The 24,023-nt window shown below is 46.2% G+C and overlaps 3 protein-coding genes across 5 annotated transcripts in view; 1 reads left to right on the top strand and 2 right to left on the bottom strand.

Moving 5' to 3' along the window:
• Nucleotides 1–5,228, bottom strand: part of ELMOD3 (ELMO domain containing 3) — a 37,390-nt gene extending 32,162 nt beyond the window's left edge. Inside the window, exons 1-3 of one of the 3 annotated variants that reach the window (XM_080932604.1) lie at nucleotides 5,090–5,217; nucleotides 3,277–3,308; nucleotides 1,614–1,896 (exon numbers count right to left, since the gene is read on the bottom strand). In XM_080932604.1, the coding sequence (XP_080788730.1) occupies nucleotides 1,614–1,667 (54 nt within the window). In that variant the 5' untranslated portion in view covers nucleotides 1,668–1,896; nucleotides 3,277–3,308; nucleotides 5,090–5,217. Of the gene's footprint in view, nucleotides 1–1,613; nucleotides 1,897–3,276; nucleotides 3,309–4,539; nucleotides 5,010–5,089 lie in introns of those variants that run through there. The other 2 variants (XM_080932602.1, XM_080932603.1) reach the window with 2 other exon arrangements.
• A 69-nt stretch (nucleotides 5,229–5,297) lies between these two features.
• RETSAT (retinol saturase) lies at nucleotides 5,298–14,268 on the top strand. The gene is made up of 11 exons (XM_080932600.1): nucleotides 5,298–5,568; nucleotides 7,709–7,891; nucleotides 8,152–8,393; nucleotides 9,291–9,492; nucleotides 10,517–10,714; nucleotides 11,694–11,813; nucleotides 12,749–12,887; nucleotides 13,162–13,271; nucleotides 13,349–13,515; nucleotides 13,665–13,824; nucleotides 14,024–14,268. The coding sequence occupies exons 1-11, from the start codon at nucleotides 5,400–5,402 to the stop codon at nucleotides 14,161–14,163; spliced, it is 1,830 nt and encodes a 609-aa protein (XP_080788726.1). The 5' UTR covers nucleotides 5,298–5,399; the 3' UTR covers nucleotides 14,164–14,268.
• A 927-nt stretch (nucleotides 14,269–15,195) lies between these two features.
• On the bottom strand, nucleotides 15,196–23,452 carry TGOLN2 (trans-golgi network protein 2). Its single transcript, XM_080932601.1, has 4 exons — nucleotides 23,381–23,452; nucleotides 21,992–23,154; nucleotides 20,441–20,524; nucleotides 15,196–18,895 (listed from the first exon to the last, which is right to left on the bottom strand). Exons 1-4 carry the CDS (start codon nucleotides 23,424–23,426, stop codon nucleotides 18,890–18,892), a joined length of 1,299 nt encoding a protein of 432 aa, XP_080788727.1. The 5' UTR covers nucleotides 23,427–23,452; the 3' UTR covers nucleotides 15,196–18,889.
• Nucleotides 23,453–24,023: the final 571 nt, after the last annotated feature.

The following is a 24,023-nucleotide window of genomic DNA, read 5'->3' as shown; positions in this document are numbered from 1 at the left end:
CCACCACACACAGTTACATTTTGACTTTTTAAAATTCAGGGTGTATATATCTGTGTGAGTTTATGCTGTGGGCACTGCATTTCCTGGATCTGCAGTTATAGGTGCTTATGAGCCACCTGACAAGGGTCCTCTAGAAGAACAGCCAGTGTTGAGGTCTCTCTAGCCCCCTCTTTAAGTCTTTGAATGTCCTTGTATGCACCCAACTTTCCCTGCAAAAGGCAACACGGGAACATGACTTTGATGTTTTCTAAAGGTGTCAGCGTAAAACAAGATACAAAATATAGCTATAATTTTTTACTGAAATTCTAGCTCAGTAATATGTGGTGGTGGTTCCTGATGTTATATATAAAGAACACTACATTCTTCTCTGTCTACATTTCAGTCCCCTTCCAGACACTTCCTTTTAGAAGAAAGAACAGTTTGTCCTTTTCTGAGCGTGAGATCTCCCTGGAGAGCCCAGCAAATACTTTGTCTGTATTCTGGCCCTGGAATCCCATTTCTGGCTAAGGAAGACGGACGGGAAGGCCCAGAATGTAGGGCCAGCTGCCAGGTTCACGTGGACAAACATGTGACTGTGCTCACCAGGAGGCCTTAGGTCAGTGTGCTGTTTAGTTGCTAGTCAACGAGACACAAAATAGAGCCATCTGTGAAGAGGGACCCTCTGCTGAGAAGATGCCCTGGTCATAATGACCTTTAGACACGGCTGTTGTTTCCATGACAGGATCTCACTTTATATCCCTGGATGGACTACAGTTCACTCCATAGACCCAGGTGGTCTTGAACTCATGTTCAAAGATCTTGAGATTTCTGCCTGTCTCTGGCTCCTGAGTGCTGGGATTAAGTAGGTACGCCACCCTGCCTGGCTGAAACTTTGTCTAACAACTGTGGGCAGTGGCTGGTCAGGTGGTCCAGGGAGGTATAAGGAAGGCCGAATGTGAGCCCAAGGAGTAAGTCAGTAAGCAGTGCTACTCCATGGTTCTGTTTCAGCTCTAAGTTCCCCCAGTGATGGGCTGTAAGCTGTAGTTGAAATAAACTCTTTCCTCCCCAAGCTGCTTTGGGTCAGTGTTTATCACAGCAATAGAGAGCTAGGTAAGACAGACTGCTGAAGCCAGTTATAGACCGGGGAGAGGGCAGGGAGTTAGTGGGAGAGTCCATGCCATACTGATTTCTCAGGGGATTTCCGATGCTACCTCCCTCCCCGATCCCAGCAAAAGGAATCAAGGTTCTGCGAGCCACTCAGAAAACAAGGTGCCACCTGCAGGTGGACAGAAGCTTCTGTTTTTAGCAGTGTCTCTGTAGCTCAGTCTGACTTGGAACTCATCCCACAGCTGAGGATGAGCTTGAATTCCATATCCCTTTTGTCTCCACCTCCCAAGTGTGAGGATCACAGGTGTTTCACCAGGATGGCCTAGACTCTCCTGTCTCTGTTCTCTGTCTGTCTGGAGATGGAACCTACAGCCAACAGTTTACTGCTGAACTCTACCTTCAGCCCAGAATCTCCTACAACAAAGACATATGATCATCTCCCCTCCGTATTTCTAAAACTCCATGGTCCGACTCCTTAACAGTTCACTCCCGGGCTTGTATCTGCTTCCCCAAGTCGGAGCACTCACCTGTGCATCTCGAAATTCTTTCTCGGTAAGGAACGAGCAAGATACTTGACTCATGACTCAAGATCACTGCTTCAGGTGAGCCTCGTCCTTGGGCTCTGAAAGGGGTCTGATGCGATGGTCTGAGGCCGGAAGCCACCAGGAGAGACAAGTGCTCTACTTTCACCTTCCTTCTTGGTAGTCATTCAGGCTCCAAGGAAGCAAAGAGTCCCTTTGTGCCATCACCAAGGTGCTGGAGTCTTCTGTGAGTCTTGAAAGAAGCCCCTGGGAACTGCGGAGACTCACTCTGGAAAAACAGAAATGGGGTTGGTGGGGGTGGGGACTGGCTTCATCATTCAGTCATACCTCTTTCTGTTCAAGAAGGAAAAGAATTTTAAAATCTTAAAGCAATTGTGAATTAATTCTAAATAAACAAGATACTTAGCTAGATAGCTATTGTTGATTGAATGGGACCGGAGGGACCAAACAGAGGATTGGGGGTGGGGTGGACTGTCAGAGTCTAGAAAAAGAGTGTCACTGTTTTAAGAAGTGGGGTTTGTTTCTGGCCATGACATCACTGAGACCTAGCTGGCTTACTGGGGGAAAGACTGACTGGTGGTTACACTAGCTTTGTTCAGATTCCAGACACGGGTGGAGCTGTGGGCCTTACAATATTGGACCTGTTTCATAGAGTGGTAGAAAAACTCAAAATGTAAGATGGATGTCCTAACTTTGCCAAGCCAAACTGGTCAGCTCTCTGTGTGTGAGAAACTGTGTGTGTATGTGTGTGCAATTATGGTGCAGTGCTAGTGTTGGGGATCAAATCCAGTTCTTCATGCATGCCAGGAAAATATTCTACCACTGAGCTACATCTCAAGATCAGCTCTTTTATGTGTACACCTGCATGTATGTTCAGGGTTCATGTGTGTGCAGGTGTACACGGGTGCATGTGAGCAGGGGAAGAGGACAGCATTATCTGATATTCCTCAGGCTCTGTTCACCTTAAGTGTTTGAGACAAGATCTCTTGTTTGCCTGGAACCCAACCAGGTTGGGATGGTGAACCAATGAGCTTTAGAGATCTGCCTGTATCCACTTTCCTAATGCTGGGATTACATGTGCTACTACACCCAAGTTTTATAGAGAATGTATTATTTTTACTCATGTATTCACGTGTATGTGTATGCCTGCCATGTATGTGCAGACCTTCCTAGGGTATTGGAGCTGGAGTTACAGATGGTTGTAAGCTACCAGGTAGGTGCTGAGAACCGCATCCTGGTCTTCTGCAAGGGCAACAAATTCTCTTAACTGATGAGCATCTCTCTAACCATTCTCTCTCTGTCTCTCTGTGTGTGTGTCTCTCTCTCTCTGTCTCCCTCTCTACTCTGTCCTTCTCTTCTTTCTCAAAAAGGACACAGATATACAGAAAAGGTTTTATAGATGTTGTTCAGTCTGGCTTCATACTTGCTAGGTAGCTAAGGCTCGCTTCTCCTTCTCAAGGTTGGGGACAAAACGCTGTGACAGAAGCTAGGCACTCTAGCCTTACTCCTAGTCTTTCATCTTAGGATGCCTGCCTCAGGAAAAGGGCAGGACAAAGATCCTATCACATCAAAAGTCTGTGTCGAGGAGGCAGCCTTCTCATGAACAAACATGGGCCTGGGATACAGATAAGAGTTAAAGCTTACTTACTACATGTGAGATCCAGGTTCAATCCCCAAAAACTGGAAAAAAAATCAGATCATCCTCAACATGGTGGTATATACCTCACTATGTTGTATGTCCTGATTTCTAGAAATCTGGAAGCAGAGGCAGGAGAATCACTGTATATTTGAGGGCAGCTTGATCTACATAGAGTTCCAGGCCAGTTGAGACTACATAGCAAGACTCTGTCTCAATAAAAAACAAGGACAGATGATTTGCCGGCAAGCTTGGTGACCTGAGTTCAGTCCCTAGGGGATCTGCATGGTAGAAGGAAAGACCTCCACATAGGCACCACGGCACACACCATTCTGCTCCCTACCCCCACCCCACAAACAAAATTAACAACAAAACCCACCAGGGGCTGGGAAGATGTCAGTGGGCATGAGAGCTTGCCTTGGGGGTAAGGACCTGAGTCTGCCTCCCTAGCATTGTGGCAGATGAAGGTAAAAGGGTTGCTGGCTGCTGGGCCTAGTTCCACACTCAGTCAGAGACCCAACTTCAGAGGCATCAGGCACAGGGTGGCAGAACTGGGCAGTTTACAGTCCCCCTTGTCTTTCTGTCCCTAGGTGGACAGGCATACTCATGCCCACACACCAACCAGTCAGTGTGGAAAGGCCGAGATTGTTGTTTAGTGGCAGGAAACTAGGCTCAGTCCCGAATACTGAGGGGGGGACATGTGAGTAGATGGCTCTCACAAAACTGAGAATCGTACTTCGCACACTCAGAGGACTAAGTCAGAGGGGAGGCCGATTCACTAGGGGGGATATGATTACATTCCCCAAGGACTGACTACCAGTATAACAAACAAGTTTTTGGGCTAGACACCCGGCCGGCTGTGCTCTAGGAAGGATGGTGGCAGTATCTTACCGGCAACATCCCAGGAACTAGTTTTCTCCCCCTGGAGCCTCAGCATCTACCTCTCTTTTCCTTTCCTTCCATCTTGGCCTGAATCACAGCATAGGTTAACACACACACACACACACACACACACACACACACACACACACACCAGCTAACCTAGTAGGGTAACGGAGGTACGACAGTTTCAGGAAGGTTTTCCTGTTACTGCGTGGAAAACCAAACAAGTAGCAGGTCATGTTTTATGTACCAGACCTGAGCACTGCTGGAGCCTGTAATACGGACAAAGTACTCGAAGTTGTGAAGTCATTTCTCCTGATACTGGGTACTTGAGGAAATGGGCCTCCCATACAAACAAATCCCTCTTAAGTCAAGTACATATTTCAGACCTACTTTGCTCAAAGGGTAACGCTCTGAAGACTTGATTAAGAAGCCAGTGCGTCCTTAAATGCAAATACACACATAGTTAAGATGGTCTTTGACTCAGTCTTTCTTGAGGCTTGTTCCTAGGTGGCTCGAGACTTTGAGACCCCGAAAGAGTGGTTAAGAGTAGGGGATCCAGCTAGGGATTAAAGTCCTGGAACCGTGTGCGGCTGGCCCGTCCTTGGGCAGTGAGTGACACAGGTTCAGGAGAGCTCCTGCGCAGGTCTCAACAGGGTCTCAAGTCATCGAGATACCCAGACAGAAGCTGTGTGGGGACAGAAACTTTCTCACTGCTTGGAAGGGGAGAGAGGAAACCAATGAATTGCCTCCGAGGTTTCAGCGAATCCATCCTAGAACAGGCACCACAACCCAGGTCTTCTCTGCCTCCCAGACGGGATCTTTCTCAGACCTGCAACTTTCAGCCTCGAGTGGCCCCGCGGTGACCATTTCCACCCCACATCTTCCCCCCTCACCCTCACCTCCGCCACCACCCCCACCCCCACCCCCACTCCAGGCTCACCGGACGCGTCCCCAGCGTTCCGGTAGGGGAGGGGTCTCACATCCCCACATCACGCAGGCGTGCAGTGCCGCCTGTCTCGCACTCGAACTACATTTCCCACCAGGCAATTGAAATCCTGCGGCGCAAAGGTCATACGGAGATCCAGGAGGGATAACCTTCATCAGTTTTGCGCGGTGAAATTTGTCAGTGAAATTTCCTCGGCCCTTCCTTGTCTGGTGATTTCTGAAGACAAACTAGAGGGGCGGAGCCTCAGCTATAAAAGCGGAGCTCGGAGGGAAAGGACACGGTCTTCTGATCCCTGACTGCAAAGATGTGGCTCTCTGCTCTGCTGCTGGCCGTGCTGCTGCTGGTGGTCCTCCACAGGGTTTATGTGGGCTTTTTCACCGGAAGTTCCCCGAACCCCTTCGCCGAGGATGTCAAGCGGCCACCTGAACCCTTGGTGACCGACAAGGAAGCTAGAAAGAAAGTTCTCAAACAAGGTCAGCTGGAGGGACTATGGGTTTCAGGATTGTTTTAGGGCCTTCTGCTTACGCTGTCTCCCCAATTAGTAAAGTGCTGGGAAATTTTACTTGCACACGGAGGGTCCATGTTTTAGAGTTCTTTGCTCCTGAAGGGTTGGGTGCGGGCATCACTCTTGGCACACCAAGACGTTGGCACAGCCTAGTAACAGCCCCGCCAGTTGTAATCTGTTTGGCTTACGGCGTACACAGAATAAGAGACCTTTTCCCTACTTGGCTCTGGAGCCAACGTTTTCCTGTACTTTCTGTGCATGCTCGGGGGCGAAAGGAAGCAGCACAGAAAGTTTTTCCCAACAAGTGGTTTGACAGGCAAAATGTAGTCCCATTTCATAGGATTGAAGCTTGATTGTAAAACTTCGGAATTTCACCTACTGGTTAGGGCTAAGAACTCCACTCTCCAGTCAACCCGCCATCTTTAAAACATCTGTAAAATGCTGCCAAGGCTTGTGTTTTCTAGACAGGTCTCACTTTTGTACTGGGACTGGCTTTGAACTCACTTTGCAGCCCAGGCTCAAACCCAGAGCAGACCTCTGCTTCTGTCTCCAGCGTGAGGGGAGTATACATGCACCAACATGTTTGGCTTTCAACATTTTAAGGAAGAGTTGGAGCCGGGCATAGTGGTGCAACATTTTAGTTACAGCCTGGACTACACAGTGAGACCCTGACTAAACACACACAACAAACCCAAAAACAACCAAAAACCCCAAATGCAAAACTTTCAAAAAACAAACAAGGATCACCTCTTTGACCTCAGGAGCCCCTGACTTGTAAATTTTAGCCTAGGCTAGGCTAGCCTCAACTGCACTATTTTCTGGGAACTGACTTTGAACCCCTGATCTTTGTGCCTCGGCTTCCTAAGGGGTATCACACCCAGTTATTTTATTATTGTTATTGTTTGTAGATTAGGGGAGATGCAGGTCTCATATTTGTAGCCCAGGGTAGCTTATAACTTGCTATATAGGCCAATCTTGCCTCAAATTCACAATGATTCTCCAACCACCATCAGCAAGAGATTACAGATGTGACCCACCATGGCTCGGACAGCAATTTTTTTTTAGGTTGTTTGAGACATTGTCTATGTAGTTCTGGATGTCCTGGAACTTGCAATTGCTATATAGACCAGGCTGACTTTGAGATCTTCCCACCTTTGCTTCCCGAGTGCTGAGACTAAAGCTGTGAACCCCTGCACTTGGCTTTGGGCAATGATTTTTAATGAACAGATTTTACTGAACATAGTGGCACATTCCTGTGATCTCAGTGTTGGGGAGGAAAAGGCAGGTGGATCTCTGCATAGGTAGATCCAGCCCAGTTAGGGCCATGCATATAGTGAGTCTGTGTCTCTAAAAAGCCCAAGTCAATAAATCAATGAATGTAAGTAAGTAAAGGAGGAAAGGAAAGAAAGAGACTGGGAGAAAACAGGTCTTGCTGATTGTGCATTCCAGTTTGGTTCTGTTAGGTGTCCTGGCACACCAGCCTTCCTCTTGTTCTGAGGCTGGTGCTATGACTTCTCAGAGCTCTGCCTGCTCCACCTCCGTTGGCATTCGTAGACCTTGTTTCTTCCAGAGAAACCCAGTTCCCCGAACCCCCAGCCCTCACCTTGTGCCTTATTGTCTTTTCTTTCCTTGCTCGTATTCACAGAAGTGTCTGCACTGAGATTAAGGAGCCTGTTCTGTTGCCATCTTTCTTGTTCTGTTCTACAGTAGTTAGCTGATTCCTACTTTCTTTGAAAGGTATCCAATCCCTCAAGTACACAGTAGGTGTTAAGACTCATCACTGTTTAATCTGCCTGCCTAGTCTGAGGTATTCCTTGGGAGAATGTTTTGAGACATCTTAGTCAAGAGTAAACTACCCTAGAGGGGAGGTCTGTCTCTCTTCTCTCTTGTTTTGGGACTGGGTCTAACGAGTCCAGGCTGGCCTCCTGTGGGATGATCTTGGACTCCCAATCCACTTTTCAAGTGCTGGGATCACAGGAGTGCACCACCAAGCCCGGCTGCTTTGGAGACATCTTAGAGAACACAAGCTAGAGAAGCGTCCCCTGGCTTCTCTGACTTTTTCCTGCCCTTGACTGAGAAGCCCAACCTCCATCTTCTCTGTTCTACAGCTTTTTCAATCAGCCGAGTACCAGAGAAGCTGGACGCAGTGGTGATTGGCAGTGGCATTGGAGGACTGGCCTCGGCTGTGATTCTAGCGAAAGCTGGCAAGAGAGTCCTTGTGCTGGAACAACATACCAAGGCAGGCGGCTGTTGTCATACCTTTGGGGAAAATGGCCTTGAATTTGACACTGGTAAGGCTTCTGTGGAAAAGGGTCGGGAGCATGGCTTTGTCTTTAGGTGGCTAGGAACACAGACTATTGAGTGATATCGGGGCATTTTGAGCTTCTCTCTGGGCATCTCCATTTCTGTCTGATGGCCTCGGTACTGGGCGAGCGTTGGGTAGTGTATGTTCTGGTTTGTTTCCGCTGGACATGAACATAGCCAAGCAGTGCAACCTCTCCCTTACTTGGCATATCTCCAGGGCCTAACCTCCTTTATCTCTGCCCAACAGGAATTCATTATATTGGACGCATGCGTGAGGGCAACACTGGCCGTTTCATCTTGGACCAGATCACGGAAGGGCAACTGGACTGGGCCCCCATGGCCTCCCCTTTTGACGTGATGATACTAGAAGGGCCCGATGGCCGAAAGGAGTTCCCCATGTACACTGGGAAGAAAGAATACATCCAGGGCCTTAAGGAGAAGTTCCCCAAGGAAGCAGCTATCATTGACAAGTACATGGAGTTGGTTAAGGTAGCATGCACCTCATCAGCATCCCTAGTTTATTTCCAACAAGACTGACGTTTTCATTAGTGAAGGAACTGGTGGGGTCGGGGAGAGGACTGAATTGGGGAGGCAGGAAGGAATAGTCATGTTTGTTCTGGTTCCAGTGTACACTTGTATAAATGCCTGTGCCCTGCCTGGCTCCTAGCTGCTACCCCCACTCTGGCCTCTAGGTGGTAGCCTTGGTAAGTCAGGCTTTGAGGAAGTTAGATGTCCTCTGTTTGGAGTCTCACAGTGCTGCCCTGGCTGGTCTGGGACTCAACAGAGACCCACCTGCCTCTGCTGAGCATATGAAACCACACCTCGCTTCTAGACTGGGATGTTTGGAAGGGATTTGGATGCTGGGGATGTGGCTCAGGCTTAGCACTTACAATTCTGAATTAGATCCAAAGCACCCCGTAAACTGGATATGATGGTGTAGCCTGTCACCCCAGCGCCGGGGAGATAGAAGCAGACGGATCAGGAGTTCAAGGTCATTGGGATACTCAGAACTCTATATAAAAACAAACAGTACTTTTTGGAGCGGGAACTGGAAGAGCAAATAGTCTCATTTGAGTGTGAAAAATGAGTAAAAACTCAGGGCCCATTTTGTTGTTGTTTTGTGGTGAGGGAGGCAGTCTTGTGATATGGTCCTGGCTTGTCTGTTAGTGTATAGCTCGGGTTGCCCTTGAAATCACAGCAATCCTCCTGCCTTAGCATCTCAGCTGTTGGGATAGCAGGCCTGAGCCACCATGCCTGCCTGGATTAAATTTTTTCAAGTCCAAAAATTCTGACTAAGTGTTTTGGGGCATGTGTCAGTGCTGGCTGTTGAGTGGTGACGAGGCTACAACATTCCAGGGCTGAGACCCACTCTACCTTTGTCCCCAGGTGGTGGCCCACGGAGTCACTCATGCCATCCTGCTGAAGTTCCTGCCGTTGTCCTTGGCCCAGCTCCTCAACAAGTTTGGGCTGCTGACCCGTTTTTCTCCATTCTGCCGAGCGTCTACTCAGAGCCTGGCTGAAGTCCTGCAGCAGCTTGGGGCTTCCCCTGAGCTCCGGGCTGTTCTCAGCTACATCTTCCCCACTTACGGTGGGTGGCTGTTAGCCCAGGCTTTTCTAAGCTGCTATCTCCCAGCTTTGGTCTTCCTTTCCCATCTGCCTAACTGAAACAAGCCAGAATAGATCCCGGGCCAGCAGGCGTTTGTGGATAAGGGCTGAGAAGTCTGACCTCTGTTGGACTCTGGTAGAAATTAACTTTTTTAAAATCTACTTTGTGGACTATATCTTTTTTTCTTTTCTTTTTAGAAAGATTTATTTATTTAATGTATGTGGGTACACTGTTACTGTTCAGACACACCAGAAGATGGCACCAGATCTCATTACAGATGGTTGTGAGCCACCATGTGGTTGCTGGGATTTGAACTCAGGACCTCTTGAAGAGCAGTCAGTGCGTTTAACTATTGAGCCATCTCTCCAGCCCTATCTTTTTTTTTCCTCCCTTTTATCTTTTCTTCTTCTCCCCCTCTTTTTTCTCTTCCTTTTTGAAGACAAGACCTTCCAGGCAAGCTTTGAACTCTTGTAGTTGAGGATACCCTTAAATTCCTGATCTTTCTGCCTCTTCTTGTGCTAGGATTACAGGTATGTGCCACCATGTCTGGTGCTGGAGATCAAATCCAGGCTTTCATGCATGTTAGGAAAGCATCCAGCTAGTTGAGCCCACCCAAGTACATTTCTCCCCCTATCTCCCACACCTCCAGGACAAGTTCTGACTTTGTTCAGGCTGGTCTGCATCTCTCTGTAGCCTAGTATGTCTCTAAATCAACTATCTTTCTGTTTAGCTTTTGAGAGTTGAGATTGTAGGGATGTTACTATCACACCACTTAAGGTTGATTTTTTTTCTTTAGCCAACAGTGTCAGCAACTTTCTTGGTCTTAGAAGCATAATGTTTTTCAGGGAGTATATTTCTACTCCAATAAGCTCACTATCTACCCTGGGCCTTAGGGAGCATTAGGATCCTAGGATGGACTCACGTGGTCCTTCACAGGAAGCCGTTTTTTCCTGAATGGTGCCGTAACCACTCTTGCTCATTTTTTCTTTTCTTCTTCATTCTGTAGGAGTAACTCCCAGCCATACCACCTTTTCCCTGCACGCTCTGCTGGTTGACCACTACCTACAAGGGGCATATTACCCCCGAGGGGGTTCCAGTGAGATTGCCTTCCATACCATCCCTTTGATTCAGCGGGCCGGGGGCGCTGTCCTCACCAGGGCCACTGTACAGAGTGTGCTGCTGGACTCAGCTGGGAGAGCGTGTGGTAAGAGATCTGCACTGAGCTGTGGGGTCAGTGGGCTGGGGTGGAAGCCAGCCTATCTGTGCAAGGTAAGAGACTGGAGTTGGAGCTGGTGAGATAGCTCAGTGGATAAATCTAGTCACTAAACCTGATGACCTAAGTTTGATCCCGACAGCCTACACGGAAAAGGGAGAGAACTAACTCTGGTATGTTGTCCTCTGACCTCCACACATGGGCTGTGGCACTTCTGCCCCCACACAAAGTAAAGGAATCAAACTACAATTTTTACAAAAAGTCAGGTTTGGCATAATGGTTTTTATGAGTGACCAGAGATGAGGTTGGACACACAGGCTACTGTAGATTGCTTCAGCTTTGGTGTCCCATGAGGGTTGAGTCATCTGGGGACTACTGTGGATGTGGACCTTGGCAGCAGTGAAGGAGGGGCTGGGACTCCGTAGAACCAGTGTTGTTGGGATGGCAGGACATGGCTAACGATAAGCAAGTCCATGCAGAGCTAGAGAAAGGAAGCACAGAAACATTTGAGGCAAGGGCTAAGTAAATGACTCTTCAGTGTGCCCAGGGCCTGCTTTAGCTGGAGGAACTTCTATGGCGGAGGAAATAGGGCCTATCCTAGGGAGACATCTGGATGGTGTGGCTATAGACAGAATGTTTTGAGGCAGGATTTCATGTGGTCCAGGCTAGCCTCAAACTCACTAGCTAGCTGAGGCTGTCCTTAGAATTCCTGATCACCTTGCTTTAACCTCCTAAGTGCTAGGATTACAGGAATATGTCATATGCTGTGAGAAATGTGTATTTCACACTTTCCTGGATTTTGTTTACTTTATGGTGGGCAGGAGTGCATGTTACCAAGGGCCTCATACATGTTAGAGAAGTGCCGTACAACTGAGCTATATTCCTAGCCCTTAAGAGAGATCTGGAGAAGGGTATAGGCCCTCGTCTCCACAGAGCTCACAGAAGCTCAACCGAATTCTTGTGCCTACAGGTGTCAGCGTGAAGAAGGGACAAGAGCTGGTGAACATCTATTGCCCAGTTGTCATCTCCAGTGCAGGAGTGTTCAATACCTATCAGCACTTGTTGCCAGAGACTGTCCGCTGTCTGCCAGGTAAGAGCGGTCTTCTGAACTAATATGGCACCTGTGGAGTTCATAAGCTCAGCCTGGGCGAGCTCTTCTCTTCCTGGGCACCCCTCTCCCGGTCTATCTTTGATCTGTGTTACCAGGACTCTAACATTTATATTTGGGGAGCCTAGGACTACAGGGGAAGAGGAGCCCTTTACAGAGGCAGTGGCAGAGCCCTGGGGACTGTTTTGTCAGATGGAGATGTCTACACTGTACTTCCGGACTGAGAAACAAAAGCCTATATTTTGCCTCCCTTTGCCAGAGAAACCAAGGCTTTAATAGAAACTCACTTAAAGGGCAAAGGCTAGGGATGAAGTTCAGTTGGTGACAGTGTTAGCATCAGCCCTGGGTTTGATCCCTAGAACCAGGTAAGACAGCTATGGTGGATTTGGCTTTAATCCTAGCAGTCTGGAGGTGGAGCTACATGAGACCCTGCCTCAACAAAGCCCATTGAGATGTCTCAGAGTATAAAAAGTCTGGTCATCTGAGTTAGATTCCCAGAGTGGAAGAAGACAGCTAGCTCTGCCTCCACATTGTCATTTGGCTTCTTGCACATCCAGACATGCCTTTGTCCATATACATCTACAATTAAAAATCTAGAGGTATAAAGGGGAACATTGAAACGGTCTGATTGTCCTATATCAGCAGGAAGCCAGCACCCATGACTAAGGGGACATGGAGCAGAGGTGGGAGAGTTGGAAGGAGTCTAAGGCTACATCTCACATAGCCAGAAGAGACTTAAAAGCAGGTCCCTACCAGGATCCTATAGAAATAGCTATAAAAATGGCCAGGTCTCTGCCCTAGCTGGCAGCTGAGGATCAAGCCGCAGAACCAAAAAAAGGTCCATCCTGAGGCTGTCCTGGCAGGGAGTGACTGTCTGGCCGTAACTCCTGTAAAGCATCCTCACTGGCTCTCTGCAGATGTGAAGAAGCAGCTGGCGATGTTAAGGCCTGGTTTGAGCATGATGTCAATATTCATCTGTCTGAAAGGCACCAAGGAGGAGCTGAAGCTTCAGTCCACCAACTACTATGTTTATTTTGACACAGACATGGACAAAGCGTAAGATGTGAGGGGTTGGGGGAGACTGATAGCATTGGGCCTCGTCCCATAAGACCCTGCTTCCACCCTTGACACGGTTCTAGGAATAAGAAGGATGTGTGTTGAGAGAGGAGGTAGTCTCCAATGGCCTCCCAGGAGGGCTTTCTACACCAAAGCTGTGCCTGTTTCTCCTCTGTGGGACGTTCCCAGAGATGAGCCATCGTTTGGGTAGTGCTGGTGGCTTTTAGGAGAAAGGCCCAGAGGCTGGCAGTCACACCCCCTCTCTCCTCCACAGGATGGATCGCTATATCTCTATGCCCAAGGAAAAGGCTCCAGAACACATTCCCCTTCTCTTCATTGCCTTCCCATCAAGCAAGGATCCAACCTGGGAGGACCGATTCCCAGGTAGGGCTTGAGGTCCAAGGACATTGGGTATAGGGCAAGGCAGGCCGAGCAGCACTAATATGGCCTTATACCCGCAGACAGATCCACAATGACTGTGCTGGTACCCATGGCTTTTGAATGGTTCGAGGAGTGGAAGGAAGAGCCAAAGGGCAAGCGGGGTGCTGACTATGAGACCCTCAAAAATGCCTTCCTGGATGCCTCTATGTCAGTGATCATGAAATTGTTCCCACATCTAAAGGACAAGGTAGGAGCTGACAAACATGGTGCTGGAGGTGATACCCTTAACTGTCTTTTCTTCAGTACGGGGATAAGGCCCATAGTAACAAGAGTCCCAAGGAAGGATCAGGCCTTTGCAAATTCCCTCGTTCACCCTTGTTCTTTTTGCCTCCTCAGGTGGAGAGTGTGACTGGAGGATCTCCACTGACCAACCAGTACTATCTGGCTGCACCCCGAGGAGCTGTCTATGGGGCTGACCATGACCTGGCTCGTCTGCATCCTCATGCAATGGCTTCCATGAGAGCCCAAACCCCCATCCCCAACCTCTACCTGACAGGTACACTGCCTCACTTTGCCAGGTTTGGGCTTCTCTGCCAGTCTTTTGTTCCCATCCTTAATCCTATACCAGGAGCTGGGCTGCCTTGGCTGGTTAGTCCTGGGTTCTATCTGAGGACGTGTGGTGGCCTTGATATGGAGGGATGAACACAGAACCCTTGTCACTCCCATCTTCACTGGTCACTGCTGTTGCTTTCTAGGCCAAGATATCTTCACCTGTGGGCTGATAGGGGCCCTGCAAGGGGCCGTGCTGTGCAGCAGTGCCATCCTGAAACGGAACTTGTACTCAGACCTGCGGGCTCTTGGCGCAAAGGTCAAGGCACAAAAGAAGAAGAAGTAGTCCATTCAGAGATGAGCCAGAGGAACGGCACCTCCCCAATGTCTCGTGGTGTCCTCCTACAGCAGTTCCTTGTACATATAAACAAAAACCACTTTGTTTCTGGTAGCTGTTGTACATCAAGAGTTCTTTACCTTGCATTTCTACTTAAGGCCTAGTGTGGGCTACATAGCCTTAATGTCTCATGATGAAGAATGCTCCCATGCCTTTCCCACACCCAACTCCAAGCTAGGATCAGGCACACAGAACCCGTGAGGGTGTTGGCTACTGGAATAGGTTGATCCAGTCCAAACCTGAAGCTTTTTGCTCCTCCCCACTCTAGTGTTATGCTGCTCCATAGGATGACTAGTGTGGGCGTGGAGTAGCAACTCTCAGCTTTAAGTTTTATCCTGATAGAAGTGGGCTAAAGGAACATTCCAAGTCAAGGACACACCAAAAGGTACCACTGCCAATGAAATGTCCCTATACCACCTGCCGAGATCTTGGCTGACCAGGCATTCTAGGCTGGCAGCAAGGGAAAGAGAGTGGAGACATTAGGTCCCAAAGAGGAAGACCAGTGGACACAGAGCCTAGAGATGGCATTTGTAGTCGCTGGCACAAATTAAAACTGAGTATTAGGCTTGGCACAAGCCTTTAATCCCAGCACCCAGAAGGCAGAGGCAGACAGATCTCTGAATTTGAAGCCAGCCTGGTATGTGAAGCAAGTCCAGGGCAGCCAGGGCTCTGTTACACAGAGAAACTCTGTCTCGGAAAACAAAACAGAAAACCAAAACCAAACAAAACCTGAGTATTGTTTTCTAAAATGCTTGGAGTCAGAATTCTTTCAGATTTTGTAGTATTTGCATACATATACGATATCTTGGGAAATGGGACCCAGAACTAAACCACAAATTCATTTGTTTCACGTATATAGACCAGGTACAATATCTTATGTAATATTCTGACCTGTCACATGAGTTCATGCTATAATTTTAAAAGCTTGTTTTGATTTCAGAATAGGGATGTTCAACCTATATGAATAAACGGGAAGGTAGATAAAAGTTTAAAACCTTTACTTACATTAAACAGGTACCAATTTTAGTCTGTTTAAATACAGTATTAATACATGTAATGTTTCAATGCTTTGATATCTGAAATTTATTGATTTCTGTTAAATAACAACATGAAACTACATTGTGATGCCATTTACAGAAGCTCAGTAAAAGATACTGAAAAATACTTATTATACCACACTAATCCTTAAAAAAATAAAATTAAGCCATTATAGTTAAGGTGAAAATACAAAACATGCCTAACAGTGGCAATCTAACTGGGTAAACAAGACAAGGAACATAATTTCAACATTCAGTCATTTACTTAGCATGGTAGTCTGAATTAAATTCCTAACAGTGCGAGGAGGCCAGCTTCATGGGTAGTTTGCTACACGATTCAAGCTGAGGTCCAAACTCTAGTTTCTAAGCTAAAATACTTAGGAGTCACATCTGAGCAGGGAACTAATAAACAAACTGAGCCATCATGATATAGTTAGATTAAATTTCAGCATCTCTTTATAGCTTTTCTTTTGTTTTTCTTGAGCCAAGCTATCACCGTGTACCGTTGGCAGCCTGAACTTGGTATCTAGACTAGGCTGGCCTCATACTCACAGATCCTTCTGCCTCCTGAGTTCTGGGATTAGAGACATGCATCACACACCTGACTCTTTACAGCTTTCTTAAGGCAATGCCAAACAGAACCTTCCTAGTAAGCAGTTGCAGAAACTCACAAGGCACAGGGCCTGGCACACCCTTCTCTGCATTCCAATGGGTCAATGTGCAAAGCATATAGAACCATGAAGAAAAAAACAGAGCATCACTACCAGGGGATTCTGAAGGGTACAGAGCTGTTTCTAGGGAGAAACATGTTAAAACATTTGTTAGTTTTTGTCCAGAACTGGCTTCTATAAACCATAGCAGGAAAACAAATTGTTAACAGCTACACCTCAAGCAGGTTCCTCTTAAGAAATTGTCCTTTAGCCCAACATTGAGCACGAGAGTAAGCTCAAAAAAGTCTACAGGAGGCTAATTGAGGCTTCATGTACTTCTTACATGCCAGCCCAGTCCCTGGTATAGATACCTCAGCTGGACCATTACCACCCACATATTCTAGGAAATATGCTTCAAGTATTTTACCTTCAAAAAACTAAACAAAAATCCTAAAAATAACTTTTCTTTGGTGGGAGCCATCTTCAATGCAACTTCTCAAGTGAAAACAAATTCCAATGTACTCTGTCAGCACCAGAAACGTCTGTCATCAGCCCAAAAAGGGTGAGGCTTTGTAGACTCTGGCAATCCTTCATGTGTCTGCCCACTCACTGTCAATCTTTGTTACCAAAAATCAACCTTCCTTCCTGCTCTTCAAGAGCAAAAGTCAACAAGTATAAGGTCATAGATAGCAAGCAGCAACAGCCAGGAAGAGCTATGTGAGCCTCAGTTTCAGCTACATCTCCAACAAGAAATTTGACCCCTAAGGTCCCTGGCTGATATAACAATGCAATAGCTGTCTCTGAGCTTAGTTTTCTTGGGGGAGATCACAGATCATCAGAACTATGGCACGCTGAAGTTCCAAGATGAGGGTGACAGTAAGAGCTATCAGCATGGCATGGAAAAAGCCAAGCCAGTGTGTTGAATCTAAGAAGGAGCGCTAGGCATATTCAGAACACAAGGACCTGGGTAGATGAAAGGAGAGGCACAGCCCAACCACAGAGCATCCTGGGAAAGCTGGAATACAAAGGACAAGATGAGGGCAGAGGCAGAGATGGAGTGCTGGACAGTGAAGCCAAGTGGGAATCTGTAGTCTAGAATACAACCTGAGACACTCTGGAATGATCGATGTTTCCAAAACTGGTAAGGTTGATTCACCTGGTTCCTCTGAAAATTAATGGAGAGTATACCTAGATATAATTTCTTATAAAACAAAAAACAAAAAACAAGGACTTCTGTGATGATAAAAATGTTATTATAGTTTGGAGCTTTCAGATGATTTAAAAAGCTGAAGGATAGATAGAGGAAATTAGTAGGTACAAGAGAGAAACTCTAGTTGGGTGACAACCAGACAATCTGGCTGAGTTAATTAGTATATAGCAGAACTGGGTTCTTGGAAAGGAGGCCAAAGAAAATATGAGAGTCACAGAGAGGATAAAGAATGGATGGATTTATTCAGACAGTAAAAGCAGAGACCTGGGGTCCCTCCTCCACCCCCGTAAGATAAGGCAAAGGACAATTTGCAAGAGACACCCAGAATGTTAACATGCATAGACCCAGCACCCATCATTACCAAGTGCTGTGAAAATGAGCTGCTGAATTTGGTGACTGCTAACTGAGTAACTTGAGAAACAGGAGGGAAACAGACCAAGGCAGCCTTGCAAATGCTGGGAAGAGGAGGGAAGGTAAGAGAAGCAACACCAACTAGAAGAGGACAGGTATAGGCATGCATACAAACAGGTCAAAGAGGAAGAGAAAATGGAGGTGGGGAACTAGAGAAGTGTTAGGGAAAGCTGAAGGAGACTGAAAAATGTTTCTCGGCTTGGAAAAAAGTAATAGAAGATTATGGACAGTTGAGAAAACAGTAGCAATGACCTTACTTCTAGAATGCCACCTGTCAAGAATACAAAGTTCAAGCACGTGCTGCAGTCAGCATGGGGAAAGAACTCCAAAACCATTTCTTCTTTAGAATAATTTCTCCAACAGCACAGGACTCATTATATCCCTGAGATTATCTGAAACGTTTCTCTTTGTAGGCATGACCATATAGATTAGAATAAAACTTTAGACACAGAATAATCCAAGACATCTTCAGTTATCTCAGGGAACCTACTTGGTTTCTTACAGTTTTATGAGCAGATAGGACAGAATAGGAAAGATTTTACTCATTCCCTTGGGCATCTTAAACAACAAGGCGTCTGGAGAATGCACTTAGTTTCTAAATATCTATCTACAGCAGGCAATAAAGGTAAAACTGAGTTTGTGGAAAACCCCTTTCCTACATACCAAATCCCTCCTATGTGTTTTCGTCCACAGAGCATGAACCTGCCCCTTTCCAGGAAGTTCCTACTGGGGTGACTGTATGCAAGAACACAGTGGATCGATGCTCATCACCATATTTAAAAAAAAAATCCATGAAACAGTGATTTTACTTTCAGAAGCCTCGAGTCCCTTTTATACTAATATAACTGAAGTGCAAACTTTCAGAGACATATACCAACTATCAGATGGGTTGGACTTTAACTTGCTAGTCTGGTTTACAGCTGAGGCCTCTGTACAGAGTAAGTATTTAAGCCCATCTCAGCCCATCAGCATCCCACCCAGCCATCTTTTATATCTTGTCTAGAAAGCACCTCTCTACAGTTTGCTCCTAGAGTTGCAAAGATAAAGAGGCTATGGGAGAGTGGTCCGTCATGTGGCCTGCCTAAAGTGGGGTCTTCCTTTGGTCACAGCCATGCTTTCACACGCTCCCTATACTTGCATCCCACGGAAGAAAGGATGATGGAACACATCAGCATAAAGGGAATACAAAAGTAAACAAAACATCACCAGAGGACAATGTCATCAAAGTGCAGGTGCAAAACCTGAAGCAATCCCATCTCTGCCAGCCCAGACTTGCCACCAAACCCCAGAGGTCACAGTCTTTTCATTTCTCTTGATTCGGAAACAAATCAGCAGGGAGGACAAGGTTCTTGCAGACGAACTAAAAATCAAAGCTGAAATGAGAACAACACATTTAGTTGGTAACACTCATCTTTTTCAGGGAAATATGTTAGTAAAACAAACTCATTCATCACCGTGAAATAGTTAAAAATAATAAAAGTTAATAAAAGTGCATGAGGCACATTAGTAAGTTTTAAAGTCACTTAGAAATAAAATATGTACCTGAAAGTTATATATTTAGCTAATATGGTGGCTCATACCTGTAATCTCAGCACTCAGGCTGAGGCAGAAAGATTATGAATTTTAAGCCAGCAAAGATTATACCATGATTCTTAAGCTACAGTGGGAGATTGTCTCAAAATTAATTAATTAATCAACTGCTGATAGGAGAATAAGAGGTGTTTTCTTTAGTGGCGTAGCCACTGCTAAGACGTCCATGCTCCTATGAACAACCCCTAATGAAACTCATTGGGTAATTTTTTAAAAAAGTAAGCTAGAGAGATGGCTAAACACTTAAGAACAATTGTTGCCCCTGCAAAGAAGTAGTTTCTTTCCCAGCACCTACATAGTGGTTCACAAGTGTCCTGAACTTCCGAAGGGATCCAACTATCTCTTATGGCCTCTACTGGTACCAGGCACACATGTGGTACACCACATTTGATGGTGGGCAGATAGAATTACTGGCTTCTACTTTATACTCTCCTGTATTAGTCTGGATAATTTTCATGTGTATTGCTTTTTTCCCACTAAAAATTAAGGAGGAGAAAAAATTACTCAAGTCAATTATCAAGGGAAGTAGCAAAGCTAGAGCTAACTGTGAGGCCTCCCTATTCATGGCACATGCGCTGAGCTGAGTAGGCTATTCTATACTGCTGTGACCTGCTCCCTGTAGGACGTCTGGGAACCATTCCATCCCAGTCAGCAACTGTTCTTTGTTGCTTAACAGAACAGAGAGGGTGCCTACTGTAGCCACATAATATGACTACACAGTTACCTGTGGGGAGAACCTTCTTCAGTTCCTGTTACTGTTGAATGGAAAAAAGGCTCCTTTCCTGGCAGAGGCAGACTGGCCACAATCAGGAGGACAAGCCTGCAGTGGGTTTACTTGAGGCCCATGTGCTTCTGAGTTCATCTGCTTTGAGGTAGTGGTGATCTAGGGCTTTTGCTGCCCAAAGTGTGGTCTGGCAGCCTTTGGTGATCCCCCCAAAATGAGGATGGATAGGTTCTATCCCATACTCAGTGAATCAGATTTGGCTTTTATCACAATGTTCAATGTTATCACAGTATTGTGTGTCAAGAGCTGAAACAGTAAAGAAAATGTTTAAACGTGTACAGAATTACTATCAGCTTATCAGCTTACTATCAGTGTTGCCTCTGAGTGGAAACTTAGGAAAAAAACAAACAGAATCACATTTCCAGGAAGATCTTTTTATCTGTCAAACGTAAAAGTACTCAAAGACCTCTTTGTAGATACATATGCAGTGTATGGATGGTCCTATTTGCAGTCTCCAAGCGCTAGGTACAATGACTGCAGCACCCCCAGAATTGGCCCACCCGAGGCTGCATATCCCTCCTAGAACTGGCTTCTCCTTCCTTACCTTTAGGTTCAAACGTTGGTAGTCACTGGCCTTTGGCCTCCGAGTGACTTTGGATCTTTTTCCTTCTAGGGCAAAAGCAATAATCTGAGGGAAGGACCAAAAAACCAGATTAACATTTGACTCTGTAATGATGTACTTCAGTTCCTGAAATCAGAAGCAGTTACCTAGATCCACAAAGAGGCCTATTTAAATTACACACACACACACACACACACACACACACACACACACACACACACACACTATTTTAAAAGTGGCTTGGTTACAACAAAATCCTTTATACTACTTAACAGGGACCAAGATAGAAACCTGTGGAAATTTGTATGATTTAATTATGGGGACAGACTTATAAGTCTGCCAGTAGTTCTCTTGCCAGAAAGTTCTAGGTCAGTTATTTAAGGGGGAAATAATTACTCATTGTTTCCTATCTACAAACTCATGCTTTGCTCCCACACATTGTTTCAATTTACTGCTTTCATCATGAACATTTAGATGTAAAATGAAGAATGTATACTCTTCCCTCATTCTTTATAGCCACATGCCCAATGACTATCACAAATTGAACTCTTCAGTAAGTTAAGTTACTGAAATTGTCTTCTACTTTACACTTATTGCAACTAGTAGGTTTTCAATGCATACTGTCAAGCCCTTGAAAAAAATCAAGTACTGACTAAAAAATATATTCACATGGTTTTATGTAAAATTTATTTTAATGTCTGAAAAAACAGTACTGACAAAAATGTATAATTTTAAGCAAAAAATGTTTAAAATCTGTACATTTATCTTTGTTTTGCAAAATAAAGTCGTTTAAAAAAAAGAAATTGTCTTCTAAATCTCATGGCTCATTAGGAAATACAATAATTTTGTCATTAGAGTTGTTTCTAAAGTTGTTTCATGGGTGTGTACATGTATGTAATTTCTAGGTTTGCTTCTAACACTTCGTTGCAGAAGAGCCATCCTTGCGTTTTCTACTCCTGGTGTTAGAGATGATGTAGCTGAAAATATTCTTCCTGCCTCAGAAACTAGAAATGGTAAACTATCTCAAGCATGGAAAAAGGGAAGAGGTCTACATGTTAAGAATTCTGGTTCATAGGCTGGAGAGATGGCTCAGTGGTTAAGAGCACTGACTGCTCTTCCAGAGTTCAAATCCCAGCAACCACATGATGACTCACACCATCTCTAGTGGGATTTGATGCCCCCTCTTCTGGTGTCTGGAGACAGCTACAGTGTACTCATAAAATAACTAAATAAATATTTTTTAAAAAAAGAAGAAGAAGAAGAAAAACTCTGGTTCACAGAGGCTGTGAATGATCTGAGTTCCAAGCTATGGGAGGGTGATCGAAATTAGGTCAGGTCATGATGCATGTCCAACTTGGCACTTTACAGCAGAACTCAGAGGAAACAGGTCACATGATGAAAGCACATGATTTACAAAACTTAAGAATTTGGTAAGCCCTAGCAGGGTCTAAGCAAAAACTGAACATGTTAAAATCCTCAGAGCTGCCCAAACACAAAGAACTCAGGGTTCTGGAGATTCCAGTCCCCTCTTACCTTTCGTTTGTTGTGGTAAGCAATATAGAGGACAGCAACAAGAACAGCAGCGGTCACCAGATATGCAAAGAAGTGGCTACTCTCTGCACTGGTGCTTCCAGAACTGTCCTTATAGAGGTCATCCTTCTCATCCTTCAGAGAGTCTGTAAGGGTCCCCTCTTGGTTCTCACTGGAGGAAGGGCCCAATACCCTCTCATTTTCTTCTTCTGGCTCTATATCACCCTCTTCAATCTCCTTGGTTTCCACATCTTCAGTAGGCTCTGAAGACTTATCTCCTCTCTCCGGCTTTAAAGAGAAGTCAGAGTCCCCGGCCAGTCTTTCCCCAGATTCAGTTTTGGAAATAAGTGTTGGTTTTTGTCCTTTTTCAGTTAGCTGAACTACGTCAATCTTCGGAGTCTCCATATCTGAGGAAATTTTGGAGGTGGGCTTGTCCAAATTAACTTTTGTGGACTTGTCTGAATCATCTTTTGTGGGCTTGTCAGAATCATCTTTTGTGGGCTTATTGGAGCCACCTTCTGTGGGCTTGTCAGAATCATCTTTTGTGGGCTTATTGGAGTCACCTTCTGTGGGCTTGTCAGAATCATCTTTTGTGGGCTTATTGGAGCCACCTTCTGTGGGCTTGTCAGAATCATCTTTTGTGGGCTTATTGGAGCCACCTTCTGTGGGCTTGTCAGAATCATCTTTTGTGGGCTTATTGGAGCCACCTTCTGTGGGCTTGTCAGAATCATCTTTTGTGGGCTTATTGGAGCCACCTTCTGTGGGCTTGTCAGAATCACCTTCTGTGGTCTTATGGGAACCACCTTCTGTGGACTTGTCAGGATCACCTTCTTTGGGCTTGCCTGGATCTTTTGTAGGCTTCTGACCAGGCTTTTCCTGTTTGGGGTCGACTGGCTGCACAGTTTCATCCAACTTGGCACCTGCTATAATGGGCTGCGTTTTAGAATCATCCGAAATGAGAACGGTCGCAGTGGTCGGCTGACCAGATCCCGCCAAACTGGACACGGCCGAAGTCGGCTTGCTAGTCTTTACCTGGTTAGAAAAATCCACCTGCTCAGGAGGTATGGGCCTGGGGAACTCTTTGGAGCCGTTATCTAGGGAAGACTGACTCGGAGAATTATCTTTACCTGAGGCGTTGTCTGGCTTAGAAGCGGACGGCAGAGCTCCTGAAACAGAAAAAGCAGTAAGCCCTCGTAAGAAAAGGCCGGGAGAAGAGAAGGGGACTTGACTTCTAAGAGCCTAGAGGTGATGGCCGAATGGAAAAGGGTGGAGGTGGCTAGAGAGGAGGGTCGGGTCAGGCAAGAAAGACGCCAGCTCCCGTGGCGACCCACCAAGGTGAAGAATGGGGAACCTAAGGGACAGAGTGTAATGGGCTGGGGTAGGGGTCCTTACTCGCCACCGCGACACTCAGCAGGAGCAACGCAACCAGGAACCGCATCCTGTATTCTGCGCTTCCGCCCTCTACTGACGTGAGACGGGCGCCAGGGATTTCCAGAGCGTGGCCCCTCCCTTTCCGGCCGACTGTTTCTCTTCCGGCGCAGTCCCGCCTTGGGGGTGGGGCTATTGTATGTTGTAGTGTGCCGGAAGTCAAGTCCAGCTCTTTATCCCTCCCACCCCCCCTCCCGTCCCCTACCCCCCTCTCTTAGCAGTCTGGGGAGCTCAACAGTCTGTTCCTTGTTCACTTGGCCTCTTACTTCGGCCACTGTTCGGACCCGGAGATGCTGCGTCGCCTCTCGCTGCTTATGATGTGGGGGTCGCGGGGCCGGGCGCCTCTTTGTCGCGTCTTCTGCTCCTGTTTCTAACCGCTCGGTTGCTGGTGGTGGTTTTCTCACTCAGCACACACAAAAAAATGTACTCTGTTCAGCTCTTTCCCACCCAGAAACAAACACATGTCATCCTGATCCTAATCCCTTTCTTGGCGGTACCCAGAGGCTCTTTGAATTTACCAAAGATTTGGTTTTTGTGTTTTTTTTTTCTGAATTTCTGTGTTTGGAACCGTATTGCTATGTGGACAGCTCCTGCCTGGGAGTGTCTG

The sequence above is a fragment of the Micromys minutus genome (genome assembly GCF_963924665.1).
Source record: "Micromys minutus genome assembly, chromosome: 18".
NCBI classification, from domain to species: domain Eukaryota; kingdom Metazoa; phylum Chordata; class Mammalia; order Rodentia; family Muridae; genus Micromys; species Micromys minutus.
This window is presented reverse-complemented; position numbering and strand designations above follow the sequence as displayed.